This window comes from Physeter macrocephalus, chromosome 2, assembly GCF_002837175.3.
Source record: "Physeter macrocephalus isolate SW-GA chromosome 2, ASM283717v5, whole genome shotgun sequence".
NCBI classification, from domain to species: Eukaryota; Metazoa; Chordata; class Mammalia; order Artiodactyla; family Physeteridae; genus Physeter; species Physeter macrocephalus.
In genome coordinates, this window is record NC_041215.1 from 118,638,468 (window position 1) to 118,652,866 (window position 14,399).

Below are 14,399 nucleotides of genomic sequence, written 5' to 3' on the forward strand. Positions count from 1 at the left end.
ACAAATACCATATGCTAACACATATGTATGGAATCTAAGAAAAAAAAATGTCATGAAGAGACTAGGGGTAGGACGGGAATAAAACACAGACCTAATAGAGCATGGACTTGAGGATATGGGGAGGGGGAAGGATAAGCCTTGTGACTTTTTGATGCTGTAGCAGTTAACTTTTTTGCTTATATCGTGGCAAATTTTATGTCTCTCAAACTAATTAAAGTAGGTTCTATTAGTACCCACAATTCACACATTGAACTCAAATCCATACTATAGTTGGTCATAGTGTTGTTTGAAAAAATTCTTAGATGTTTAGAAGAGAGTCCACTTACCTTTTCCCCACCTGCCTGTACTGTAATAGGAAACCTTGGAGATTTGTCCTTCTCCAAGGAGAGCAATGTCTGTTCTTTGCCCAGACACACCCATGTGTGGGGATGGCCTCAGGCAGAGCGAGGGCTCCTTGTGTCCTGTCCGAGGAAGCTCACCTTCCCGCCGCCCGTGCAGGAGCGGTGACCTGTACTGGGACTGGGAACCCTCTGCAGGGCGCTAGTGCCAGGGCAAGCTTGGATTCTGCCAACTGGGTGACTCTCCTCCCTACAGCTCCTGGGGGTCGCTGCCTTCCTTTAAGGCCACAGCTAAAGATAAGGAGCAGAAAGTCAAGAAAAAACACAGTGGATGAAGGAGAGAAGTAAATTAAAAGCAGAATGAAGACCGTGTAAACAAGGCCTTTTCACCCCATATTCCTTGGCCTTGGAAAAGAATTCACTTACCACTGCCTTACCTGCTGGCCCTGTGGTTTGCAGTCTGATGTGGGAGGGAGCTGGAGGGCGATCCCTGACGTCTCTTCAGTATTATTACTTAAGTCTCAATGCTACATTTCCAGAAATTTATTACTGTCAAGAATCCCTCAGTCCCTGCCCAGGCATTTTCAGATCTGTAAACAACACTTCAATTTTTATTGAAAACACATTATAATGATAGTAGCAGCCAAAGTGCAAACTGTTAATTATCTTGTATGATCCCAGGTAATAAGAATGTTTCAGTAACCTATCAGAGACACGTAAAACATAAGGATACTTTGATTTATTTGTGTTTGGGAGATGACTGCAAAGTTTGGAAGAACTCTTTCTGCATATGGCGGAAGATGACCTCCCCACAGTTCCTGAGGGCAAGGGGGAGAGGTCAGCTCTCAGAGGAGGGAGAGAATGAGCTGGGGAGGCAGGTACCCAGAAGGTATCTGCTACAGATGCAGTCACTTTTCAGTAATTAACCTCAGCTGGATTGCGTATGTGTTTAATTTATTGTGTTGTCATTGTCAAATGCAGTGAATATATCCTGGACCTACTGGAAAGTGGAAGAGAGAAGTTTCTAGTGTTTGCACACCATAAGGTGGTTTTGGATGCAGTTACTAATGAGCTTGAGAGGAAGGTAAGCTCCCTTTGAAATTCAGCACAGGATGCTTTTCTTGTTTGTGTGTCAGCTGCTAAGCAGGCCAAGGTCAGATCTGAGCAAAGAAATGAGATGAAAGTTTCCGGAAACATTTCTGACGACTTTCCGAATAATTTTTCTTGCTTGTAGAACCATGAACAGGTTTGTTTTAACCCATTTTTAAAAATGTTTTATTTTAATAGCTTTATTGAGGTATAATTACCATGCAGTGAACTGCCCATATTTGAAGTACACAGTTGAGCAAGAGTGGAGGTAGTTGTTGCACAGAAGGAGCAAAAAGTGCCCACTGAACTGAGAAGGTATCTTGAGACCTAAAAACAAGGCAGGCAGCTCCATACAATCAATGGATCCATTTATTAAAGGGTAACTTACATGGAGGGTAGGACTGGGTAGATGGTGATCCAGAGCATTTGCAGCTGCACTCTGCAATGCTGAGGAGCCACTGGAACAATTTTATAGTTAACCTAGAGTATAGGGGTATGTGCTTGGAGACAGGAAGTACATTCCTAAGTCAAGATTTATGATGGGTTACTAGTCTCCTGAGCATCAGGAATGCGTCAGTGAAGGTTGTCCTCATTGGAGACTAACTGAGCATACAGGCCACCTGGACCTAATGATCATTAAACAGTATCTATTAACTACGAAGCCCTAGATGATAAAGAAGAGATTTACTACAGTATAGTACAGTGTACTACAGTACAGCCCTAGGTAAGGTCACTGGAAGGACAGGAGGAACTGCATGGGCCCAAGATGGCGCCAGTTTTGCTAACAGCCATACAGTAGTGAATATATCCGTCAGCCCCAGAAGTTTCCTCCTGTCCTTTGTAATCCCCGTTTCTCCCTATCCTCCCATCTCCAGGCCACCACTGATCTGCTCTCTGTCACTGTAGATTAGTTTGCATTTTTGGAGCCTTATATAAATGTGGAATCATAACAGGATCATACAGTGTGTACTCCTTTTTTTTTTTAATCTGATTTCTCTTACTCAACATATTTTGAGATTCATACATGTTACTGCATGTATCAACAGTTCATTCCTTTCTATTGCTGAGTAATATTCCATTGTATGCATGTACCACACTTTATCCACTCACCTGTTGGTGGACATTTGCCAACCCATCTTTTTTTTTTTTTAATTTATTTATTTTGGCTGTGTTGGGTCTTAGTTGCAGCATGTGAGATCTTTGTTGCGGCATGTGGGATCTTTAGTAGGAGCATGCGGGATCTTTTAGTTGCAGCATGCGGACTTCTTAGTTGAGACACGCAGACAGCCCATCCTTTTTTAGTGACAAGTAGAAACCCACCCAAATGTGAGGAAATAGATAAATGGTTAAAGTATACTATTGTTGCATAATTAACTATTGCACAGCCATTAAAAATCATGTTTTAGAAAACATTTTAATAATTCAGTTTATTTACAATATAATGTTTATCAGAGAAAAGCAAGATATAGAACTTTTTATTTAAAAGATGTAGCATACACATTGAGAAAAGAGTGATGGGAAAAAATAGATCGGTAATTTTATTTTCCTCATAATGTCTGTCTTTATCATTAGAAAACAATAAATGCCGCTTAAAATAAGCTGATCTCAGGAACCTAATCCTGTGTTTCCCCTAGGGGAAATTGTTCAGTATTTGCTAATTCAGATTTTATAATAATGACTATATAGAACATAACTACTGTGAATAACAAGAAATAACTACATAAGGTTATAGGCATTTAATATATATATTAAAATTAAATTTTTAATTGCAAATTAAAAAAATTTTTTTTTAAAGAAAATAAGCCGAACTAAACATGCAACTATCAGATACAACTCAGCAGTTGATTCCTGGGCAGTTATCCCAGAGGAGTGAAAAGTTACATTCACATAGAAACTTGTACACCAATGTTCACGGCAGCTTGATTTGTAGTAGTGCAAAGCTGGAACCAACCCAGATGTCCTGCCAAAGGTGAATAGGTAACCGTGGTACATCCCTGCCACAGAACACTGCTCAGCAGTGAGAAGGAATGAGCTGCGGGTGTGCGTGAACCGACTGTACGTGCCGCAACGGGGATGACTCTCCGGGCAGTGATGCTGGGTGAAAGGAGCCCAGCCCCAAAGCTTGCACAGTGTTTGACTCCATTTATAAATGTTCCTGAAATGGAACATTGTAGAAATGCAGGACAGATCAGTAGGGACTGGGTGGGTGAGGGGGAAGCAGGAGGGAGGCGGGCAGGGCTATAAAAGGGCTACGTAGCATCCCTGTGCAGTTAGAACTGTTCACTGTCTCGGCTGGGAAGGCAGATACGTGAAAACCCACATTCGAGATAAAGTCGTATAGAACACACACACACACAGGAGTTGTAAGTAAAACTGGGGAAATCTGGATAAGGTCAGTGGATTGTATCAAAGTCAGTATCCTGGGTGTGATATTATGCTGTAGCTTTACCAATATTACCAGTGGAGGAAACTGGGCAAATCATACAAGGAATCCTTCTCTGTATTATTGCTTAAACTACATGCGAGCCTACGGTTATCTCAACACAAGTTTCAATTTGAAAGGAAAGGAAAGACCAGGAAAGAAGCTCGGAAAGCAGTACGGAGTGGCGAGCGTGACGCTCCACCCAGCTTGGAGCCAGAGCAGCGCGGGGCTCCGTCCCTGGAGCCGTGCCGCCGAGGCCCCGCACCCGTGCCCACCTTGCTTCCCTCTCCTGTTCCCGCAGCGTGTGAAGCACGTCCGCATCGATGGCTCCACCTCCTCGGCCAACCGCGAGGACCTGTGCCAGCAGTTCCAGCTGTCGGAGGGGCCTGCCGTGGCTGTGCTGTCCATCACTGCCGCCAACATGGGCCTCACCTTCTCCTCGGCTGACCTGGTGGTGTTCGCGGAGCTCTTTTGGAACCCAGGGGTGAGGGACGTGCTCCTGGCTGCTGGCAGAGAGAGTCAGTGGCGGGGGGGGGGAGTGGGGCTTCTGTGCACTGTCCCTGGTGCCTGCGTCATCTTCCCTCTGTTTCTGTTAGGCCTGGTAAACACGCTTATACTTTGCACATCCATTGTCCAGGTATTAGGTCTTCACGACAACCTGCTAAGTAGTAGGCTTATCGACCATCTTATTACCAATGGGAAGATTGAAGTTTTAGAAGGAGTCTCAGGATCCATCTCTCCATGAAGAAATTGGAGCACGGAGAGCTCAAGAGCATATCTGTCACTTAAGGGGAGCACGTGGCAGCCCTGGCGCCAGGCCTCTGGCTTCCCAGCCTGAGCCCCTTTTTATCAACCGCCCCCGGGAGCCACTTTACCAGTGGGGCCGCAACAGAGTGACTGCAGTGGGTATTGCCTGAACATGCCCAGGGTGCCCACTGGCCTTATCTGATCAGCTGTGGCCGCAGATGGAAGACATTTGTTTGGACTCAAAGTTTTCTCCTCAACTCCAGAAAGAAGTTGTTTCCCTTCCGATGTTCTGACCAGTGTGGCTCTCATCGACCACACGTTGGCGACGGCTGTAACGATGGGTGGGCTTAGAGCGTGAAGGCATTTTATAATGGAAACCATGTTCTTGGTTTTCATGATTCGTTGTAGGGTTTACCACCATATATAAAAGCTACCCTACCCCCTGATCATACATGGCCTCTCCCTGGGCGCGGTATCTCTGTCTGTTTAGAAGATAACTTTTCATTCCGTGGAGGAAGAGTGGCAGTGTGCCGGGTCTCCTTCGTCACAGCTGGTGGCAGAGCTGAAGCTGGCTCTCCCTCTGCAGCGCCCAGCACCTGGCCCGGCCCTGAAGGGTCATCCACAGCTACCCAGCTGCAGATCGAGGTCCCCCCTGCTGACCAGTATTGTGTTTGCTTCTCCCTTTTGTCAGATGACAGACCATTTGTGGACAGAGGCTTGCAGGCCCCCTGCCACGTGACACACAGTGAGGAGGAAGGGTTGTGGTGAGGCTCCGGGGCAGCAGGCCACCTGCTGTAGTGGGCTGAGCGGCTTCCAGCCTTGACCTACATGCATCCCGATCCCCGCCCCGCAGGTGCTGATGCAGGCTGAGGACCGGGTGCACCGCATCGGACAGTCGAGATCCGTGGGCATCCACTACCTGGTGGCGAGAGGCACGGCTGATGACTACCTGTGGTGAGGCCCCTGGCTGGCCCGGCGGTTGGGTCGACACCGATGACATATTTCCTTTGCTCCCTAAGAGCCTCTGCTTCGGGGCAGGTCTCCAGGGATCCACACAGAAGACCTGCTAGTAGTGCGCTCCCCCTTTCCTCATGACCCTGTTTGACCTCCTGCACAGTGTTAACTGGTGGCTGCAGGGGGCATGAGGAAATCCTGTAGGAATAAGGGGATGTGGCTCCTTCCCACTGACCTGAGACAAGGGAGGAGAACTTACTGGGATGAAACGTAGGTGGAATTTTGTTTGTAAAACACTCTGTTCCCAGACGTGAAGGCATTTGCTGAGTCAGGGAGGCTGTCCCCTTGGCCCCCTTGTGAGGTGTGCTGGTACCCGTAAGGCCACATCTTACAGTGCTGCTGCTGGGCCGTCGGGGGAAAGTGGCTCACCCTGGGCCATGTAGTGCTTGCTTAGCAGAGATGGGGGCAGATTTTTAACTCTGGGGTTTCATGTGCATTACTTAGGCAAGAACTCCCCAAATGCTCCCTCCCCAGTTCCATTTCCCCCATCCTCATATTGTTTCTTGATTATCTCATTAGTTTCCACTACCTATCTGTTTCCAGCATTATGACTAAGGCATCTTACCTTTATTTTGCGTGTGGGTTGCCCCTACCTCCCTCTCTGTTAATGGATTTGTTAACTGGGCAGCTCATAACAGCGCCAGGTTCAAATTTTTGTTGCCGTAGCATTTATTTCCTACACATCTTCCAGTAGAAAGAATTTTGAGCCTGACGATGTGAGCCCTGACTTGGTCGGTTTACAATAGAGAGGAGGTCAGTATTTCAGGATGGGCGTTTGTGCCTGAAGAGATGGAGAGATGTGAAACAGTGAGCGTGTCTCACAAGAACAGGGGCTGGTCTCGCTGTAATCAGCCTGCTGGTTCTGTGCAGGTTGTTTCCACTGCAGCTCATTTCTCCCCAACAGGCCCCTGATTCAAGAGAAGATTAAAGTTCTGGGTGAAGCCGGGCTTTCTGAGACCAATTTTTCAGAAATGACAGAAGCCGCAGATTATTTCTACAAGGTAACGCCAGCATGTGGCTCCCTGCCACTGGGGTGTCCAGAGGTCCTGAGCGGGAAGGTGTGAATCACTCCTGGGGACCCCTCCCCCAGCTGGGGGGCTAAAATGATGGCTGCATTCGTTCTCGGGTCAATCTGTGTGTGTGCATCCGTTTATGGAGAAGTGCTGGCATTAACTCCTGCTGCTTCTACATGCCCTCCTAGACCCTCAAAAACCAGGGCCTCTAAATGCTGCCGCTTCCATCAGGCCATTAGAAACTGACAGAAAACGCCCCATGGCAACAGCTGAATTGTTGCAAAAAGTCCATAGCAACACCACCACCCGAACACATCCCCCGTGCAGAATGCGGAGTGTTTCATAGAGGGTGTTGCTTCTCTGTAGCATATTTTCCCTTCTGTTGCTGCACCTTATCCTCAGTGTCTCCCCATTTCATAAAGGGATGAGCAGAGGCTTGCGGAGCTGCAGGACTCTCCCGCAGCCATGGGTCACTTGAAGCCAGCCCAGGCGGAAGGCTTCCAAACTCAGCCAGCATTCCCTGTGTGACAGCCCCTCTTATTGTCAAGGAGAGTAAGAGGCTGGTGAGCATCTTTCCGTGACCAGGTGGGGCCTTGTCAGAGGTGCTGAGAGGAGGCCTGTTTGCCTCTGGAGAGGGCAGCCCAGTGCCCAGCAGGCCTGCCCTGGCCTCGCTCTCCAGCCCCATGGCTGCCCCAGCCCTTCCCCCTCCATTTCAATGAAACAAGGTAGAGGAGCCAGAGATGCAAAGACTCCCAAAGGCTGGTCTTCTCTCACCTGCTCGGGTGGTTGACAAGGAAGGTGAGAACTCGGGAGGTCCTGCCTGATGGAGGGTACCCCTGGGGGGTTATTTCTAATGAGAGCATGGACAGAGGTCTGAGCCTCGTGTAGAAAGGCGGCCCTGCGCTTCAGGAAGCTGACATGCCTCCTCCTTCCTGTGGAATTGCCGAGCGTCAGAAGCTGAGTCGGGTCGACACGATCTTGTAGGTGATGCTAAGACTTGTCTGAGGATATAATCTTGCATTTACATTTGCTTGCAATTAAATTCTTTCTTTGTAATGTAATTATTGGGATAAATAAGACTCGGGGGAGATCATATTTTTAAACACAGGGTACAAATTATCCCTATAATTAATAAGCCAATTTTAAAACAACCTTCCTTTTAAACATTTTGAAGAACTGTCTAATTCAGTTGAATGGTGACTGTTTTGACAGAGCCTTGGTTGTTATGTGCCCTTTGAAAAGAAAGAGCCTTATTTTTAAAGGATTCTCAACTAATGAGAATAGGTTTATTTATAACTCATTTATTTACACTGGCCTGACCCTCAGTTGCTTTGAATTAGTTAAGAATTTCTGCCTAGGGACTTCCCTGGTGGCGCAGAATCCGCCTGCCAGTGCAGGGGACACGGGTTCGAGCCCTGGTCCGGGAGGATCCCACATGCCGCGAAGCAATTAAGCCCGTGCGCCACAACTAACTGAGCCTGTGCTCTAGAAACCGTGAGCCACAACTCCTGAAGCCTGTGCACCTAGAGCCCATGCTCCGCCACAAGGGAAGCCACCACAACGAGAAGCCCGGGCAGCACAACAGAGTAGCCCCCCGCTCTCCGCGACTAGAGAAAGCCCGCGCACAGTAACAAAGACCCGATGCAGCCAAAAATAAATTAATTTAAAAAAAAAAAACAGAATTTCTGCCTAAAGTACAAGTGGAGTTTATCAATATTTATTTTGATTAATAATTATATCACTTTAAAAACATTAAAATAGGGCTGAAAACTGTATCAACTATTAGGAAAAGAAAGTGTTGCCTCCTGTATAGGAGCCAAAAGCAGAAGAGGTCATGTCTGCCTGCCTGCCTGCCTTCTGAGAAGGGAAGTGAAATATCGTCTGATCTTGGAACTTGCTTCCCTTTAATTATGCATGCTCCAAGTTAGCACATAGCGTTGCCATCACCTCCTCAAATGCACGTGGACAGCTATTTCTACCTGGAGTAGGCTGCCTTGTGGGTGGCATTTCCTGGACCTTGCAGTTGCTCAGACAAAAGCTGGTATCACAGAGGAGGACATGCGGCTGGTGTGGGGCTGACCTTAATGACCTTTAATGTCACTTCCCATCTGAATAGCTGGGATCCTGAAAGGTGAGAGAATGTAGGGTACAGATTACTGAATAATCTAGAGTCCTTGCAGGATCAGTTTTCAAGAACTTCACTTCACCAGTGTGGAGGGCTTCTGTGAAAGCAAAGAAATAGTGGCCTGTTAGGTTGAGAGCTGACTACAAAGGGCCTGGAAAGCCAGGGAGGCAGCATTAGACTTGATGAGGTAGGCACAGGGGTGCCCAATGATGTGATAGGAATATCCTGTTAGACGATAGTCTGTAGGGAAAAATTAGCCTGGAAAAGACCGGTGAGCAGTTGACGTGGGAAGAGGCCTGAGGTGGGAAGTGCAGTGAAGCCATTGCAGATCCAGGCAGGTACAAAGCAATGTGGCCCAGGTAAAGAGCCTGCCTACAAAGTGTCTGGGAGGGAACGGAGAGAAACCAACCTGATGCAGTTTGATGTGTGAGATACGGAGTCAGGATGCCCCGGTGATTGCAAGCTGGGGGGACTATGAGAATAGTGCGAGACCATCAAAACTAGGGAACAGGACCTGGTTTGGGGATGTAGGAGTGAGGTGACAGATGGTTGTGGTTTTTAGACAGGTTTAGTTTTATGGACCTGTGGGAGGTCAGTGGAGATACTGAATATGTGCCTCTGGGTTGAATGATGGCCAGGGTTAGGAATTTAGACAGAGGAGAGATCAGCAAAGGGGTGAGAGCAAGCCCGTCGTCTGCTGTGGTCATAACAGCTGGGCGTGATTTTAGCACTACACCATCGTTGTCAATGCATAGATGCAGTTGGAGGGCATTTTGATCATTTGTAACTTTAGGGTAGTCAGAAACAGGTACATGTATCTACTTATCAATGCGTTAAGTGTGTGTTTTATAACCACTCTGAAAATTAGGTATAAACCGTGGCTGAACACACCAATTTGGGAGTTGAATTACAGCCTAACTAACCTCTTAGTGGAGAAAGGCTTGGGAGCTGTTTCAATATTGAAATACTGATTTGTAATGTTAGAAGGGAGAAAACATTCCCAACATAAATTAGTGTGAGAGCAGGTCCTGTGTTGCTTTCACAACCGTTTGTTTTGTGTTTTTCCTTCTTTACCCAGCAAGCAGCAGAGAAGCTAAGAAGCCAGACGCAAAAGTAGTGAGGCTGCTTGAGTGATAAATAGTTTACTGAGCTGGTCCCACAGTGGTGGAGAGAGGGTCAGGGTTGGTGCCTGGGTGCTGATGTCTTTGTCTTCTCTTCCTCTGGTGAAGGACCCAAAGCAGCAGAAGATCTATGACCTTTTCCAGAAGTCCTTTGAGGAAGACGGAAGCGATATGGAGCTCCTGGAGGCAGCGGAGTCATTTGACCCAGGAAGTGGTTCCCAGGACATGGGAGACACACTGGATGAAAGCACATTGACAGGCAGTTCGCTGAAGAAGAGCAGATTTGAATTTTTTGATAACTGGGACAGCTTTACCTCTCCTCTGTAAGAGGGGCCAAAAATGCATTAAAAATCATGGAATTTATTAAAATAAAATAAGGCATTTTTTTTTTGAAAGCCTATGCTCCTCTGGTCATTACCACAGTGTTGGTCTCTGTCTCCAAGCCCAGTGGGTTACCAGGCATGTGTCAACATTTCCTTTCATTATGTGTGGGTTTGCTTGGGTCTTAATTAACCTTAGCTTAACCTACTGAGAAACAGACAGTAGGCTGTAGTAGTGGTGATTCATGTTCTTTAATTAACGAGGTGCTTCCTACACAGCACCCGAAATATAGATTTGTAAAATTGATTGATTCAACAAATATTTATAGAGCACCTAATATGTGCCAGGCACTGTTCTAGGTGCTGGCAGCAATTCACTAAAGAAAAGAAGAAAGTACATGCCTTTGCTGAAGTTATCATGTAACAGGAGAGGCAATAGTTATATGTTCTTTAAAAAAAAAATACTGTAAGCTAAGGGTTTAGAGCAGGGGTTGACAAGCTTTTTCTATAAATAGCCAGATAGTAATTACTTTTGGCTTTATGAGCCAGGATGTCTGTGTTGGAACTGCTCAGCTCTGCTTCTGTGGTGCAAAATCAACCATTAGATAATCCGGAACAAGTGACTGTGGCCCTTTTCCAATAAAATTCTGTATGGACACTGAATTTTGAGCTTCTCATAATTTTCATGTGTCACAAATTACTATGCTTTTATTTTCAACCACTTAAAAACATAAACACTGTACTTGGCTCACAGGCCATACAAAAACAGGCAGTGAGCAGGATCTGGCCCACGGATCATAGTTTGCTAACCACTGGTTTAGAGCGGCACCGTCCAACAGAAATATAACACAGGGCACATATGTGTTATATTAGTATTGCTAATTTGATCCTTCTTTATTTCCAAAGAGTATTTTTCAAAATGAAGGATCAAATTAGCAATACTTTTTTTAACCCAATATATTCAAAATACTGTCCTTTCAACATAATCACTATTTTAAAAATTACTGAGAAACTTTTTATTCTCTTTTTCATACCAGGTCTTCAAAATCCAGTGTGTATTTGACACTAACCGCACATCTCAGTCTGAACTAGCCATGTTTCAAGTGCCCGGGGGCCCCTATGTTGGCAGCGCAGGTTTAGAGAGGGCTGAGGGGAGTGGTGTATCACGTGGGAAGAGTAAGGTGATGACACTGAAGAGAGAGCTGGGCCAGATGATGTAGCGCTCCTGGGTCATGGTAAGGATTCGGATTTCATTCTGAACATGAATGGAAGCCATTGACTGGTTTTGAGCAGGGGTATGAGGCAATCTGATTATATTTTTAAAAGATCGCCCAGGGCTTCCCTGGTGGCGCAGTGGTTGAGAGTCCGCCTGCCGATGCAGGGGACACGGGTTCGTGCCCCGGTCTGGGAAGATCCCACATGCCGCGGAGCGGCTATGCCAGTGAGCCATGGCCGCTGAGCCTGCGCGTTGCGCGTCCGGAGCCTGTGCCCCGCAACGGGAGAGGCCACAACAGTGAGAGGCCCGCGTACCGCAAGAGGAAAAAAAAAAAAAAAAAGATCTCCCAGTTTGTGTATAGGAAAGAGGTCAGGAAGGATGAGCAAACGGACCGGTGGGGCAGGAGGGGCTACTGAGCTCTTGCAGCTGACCACAGGGGCAATGCTGGGGTGGGCTGAGCCAGGGAGCGGTGTGAAGGAGGTGGGAAGTGGTTGGAATCTGGATACATCTTGGATGTGAAGCTGAAAGAATTTGCAGATGGATCGCCCATGGGCATTTGAGGAAGAGTCAATACTGAGACATGGGGTTTTGCCTCAGCAAACTGATAGTGCTCTTGGCCACTTTGAGATAAAAAAAACAAACAAACGGGGAGAAGTTGTAGGGGCGAAATCAAGGGTTGGTTGTGGACTTGCTGAATTTGAGATAGCCACTGGGCAGTGTGTGGCGGCCCTGGAGATGCCCACCCAGCTCCCCCTTGGAGGAGGGACTTGCTGCCCAGCGGCGGAAGTGCAATCAGCAAATAGCCTCCACCTGGCCACAACTTCCGGTTAGTCTCAGGCCACAGAAAGCCACTTTGTCTGAGGTTACACCCTTCCCGGGGCAGCCTGCATCGGTGACTGAGCAAGGTGGGTCTGATGCGGGACACCGCTGATGGGCAGTCTTCACTGCATGGCTCCCACTCCACGCTGGGTGGTCAGCGGCTCTTCCAGGCCTGCCTCACAGCTCACCTCCCTCTTCCCCAGCCTGCTTCCTCCCCTCCCCTTTCACAGGTGATCCCTAATAAACATCCTGCACCCCAAACTCCATCTCAGTTTGTTTCTGGAAAACCCAGCCTGTAGCAAGGTCCAAGCGGAGATGTTCCGTAGGCAGTAGGGTATCTGTCTACTGATTCTGGCTCCACCGGATGTACATGGTATTTATAGTCACGCGGCCAAATGAGATCATCTAGGGGTCCGGTGGCTTCAGGAGAAAAGCAGATCTGACCGAAAGCCGAGCACTCAACTTTTAGGGTTGGGAAGACGAGAAGGAGATTCACATGGGTGTCCAGGACGGGGATTTTTTATTTAAGTGTTTAAAAAATAAAGAAGTTGCTGCTCTAACTGGTGTTATAGGAAGCCAGGGGCCAGGTGTAAGTGAGGGCTTGGAGTGAGACCAATGTTCCTGGCGGCAGTGAAAGCTGCCTAGTTGTGCTGGTGTGATGGTGTGTGGATTGATTGTTAAGCCTGAATGGTTTTGAACTGTGTAGTAGATGTGGGGCCCTGACCAGGATGAGCACTTTTCTCATACTGACATAATGAACCCCACCTCGGAGGAAGGTAGTTAAATTTTCATTGTGCAGATGCAGAAACTGAGCTGAGGGCATCTCAGCTGGGAAGAAGCAGAGTGGCCTCTGCAGCCTGGCCGTCCCCCGAGAGCCCACTCTAGGCGTCAGTGTGCTGTTCTGCCGGGGCTGGAGGCCCACAGTGCTTTGGGGGGGGCCTGTGAGCAGTTTGTTACACGGCCCCCTCCCGAGGGACTCGGCCCTGGCTGTGAACCAGTGCTGGCTTCCCTGCAGGCCCCTGGCCGCCTTGCCGCTCTGCTCAACAAACCAGAACAAGACCCTGGAATGCACACCTTTCTCATCCCTTTGAGTGCCCTTTCCTGGGCTCCCAGACAGCTCCAGTTGAGAGGGGGGATCTTTGGGGGCCACCCAACCCTCCTCACTGCTGTTCAGGCTTACTGACCTCTCAGCACATTCTGGACTGGGGGTCATGTCCTCTGTAAACTCCAGCCTCAGGAAATAACTAGGAAGATGATGACCTTTCTGCTTTCCTCTGTCAACCTTGGTTTTTGGTGATTGTGCTTCCTATTAATCACAGTGTTGACCCGCTGCTCCTGGCTTCCCTGCAGGGTCAGAGCTCTTTGGAAAGTCCAGCCTGAACACCTAAGTCTAAGGAGCGTGAGTTGCTTCTTCTGTCTTTCCGAGAAGGACTGTGGAGATTAGCAGCTGAGCCTACATCCGCTGGCGTATCCTGACATGAGAAGCCCTGCTGGGGCCCCAGATATCCATAAATGATCGGGACTTTGGTATCCTTATCACCCGCTGACATGAGAACTACCCACGGTTGTCTGGAGAAAATTCAGGGCCAAAGGTTTGGGAGAGAACTCTTGTCTGGGCCCTCCTTTGGGCCACCTGAAGTTGTCTCACACCATCTCACTCCCAACTCTGTATTTATTTTTTAATTTTGTCAGCTGTCAACATGTTTGTCTATAACACGACCAGTCTTGCTGGAAGCTTCCAGAGGACAAATGATTGTCTATCTAAATTTTACTATAGAGAGGGAAGACAACAGAAGCAAGAAGAACTACCATTCTGCAGCCTGTGGAAGGAAAACCACAGTCACAGAAAGATAGACAAAATGAAAAGGCAGAGGACTTTGTACCAGATGAAGGAACAAAATAAAACCCCAGAAAAACAACTAAATGAAGTGGAGATAGGCAACCTTCCAGAAATTCAGAATAATGATAGTGAAGATGATCCAGGACCTTGGAAAAAGAGTGGAGGCAAAGATCAAGAAGATGCAAGAAATGTTTAACAAAGACCTAGAAGAATTAAAAACCAAACAAACAGAGAATAGTGGAATTCACTGCCACGGAACAAAATAAAGAAAAAAGGATGAAAAGAAATGAAGACAGCCTAAGAGACCTCTGGGACAACATTAAATGCAACAACAT

General features: G+C 47.4%; 1 protein-coding gene across 1 annotated transcript in view; it reads left to right on the top strand.

Moving 5' to 3' along the window:
* Positions 1-10,840, top strand: part of SMARCAL1 (SNF2 related chromatin remodeling annealing helicase 1) — a 285,071-nt gene extending 274,231 nt beyond the window's left edge. The window contains exons 4-8 of the mRNA XM_055079371.1: positions 1,320-1,422; positions 4,151-4,333; positions 5,450-5,550; positions 6,515-6,611; positions 9,978-10,840. Coding sequence (XP_054935346.1) covers positions 1,320-1,422; positions 4,151-4,333; positions 5,450-5,550; positions 6,515-6,611; positions 9,978-10,196 — 703 coding nt within the window. The 3' untranslated portion in view covers positions 10,197-10,840. The remainder of the gene's footprint in view (positions 1-1,319; positions 1,423-4,150; positions 4,334-5,449; positions 5,551-6,514; positions 6,612-9,977) is intronic.
* The last annotated feature ends 3,559 nt before the right edge of the window (positions 10,841-14,399 follow it).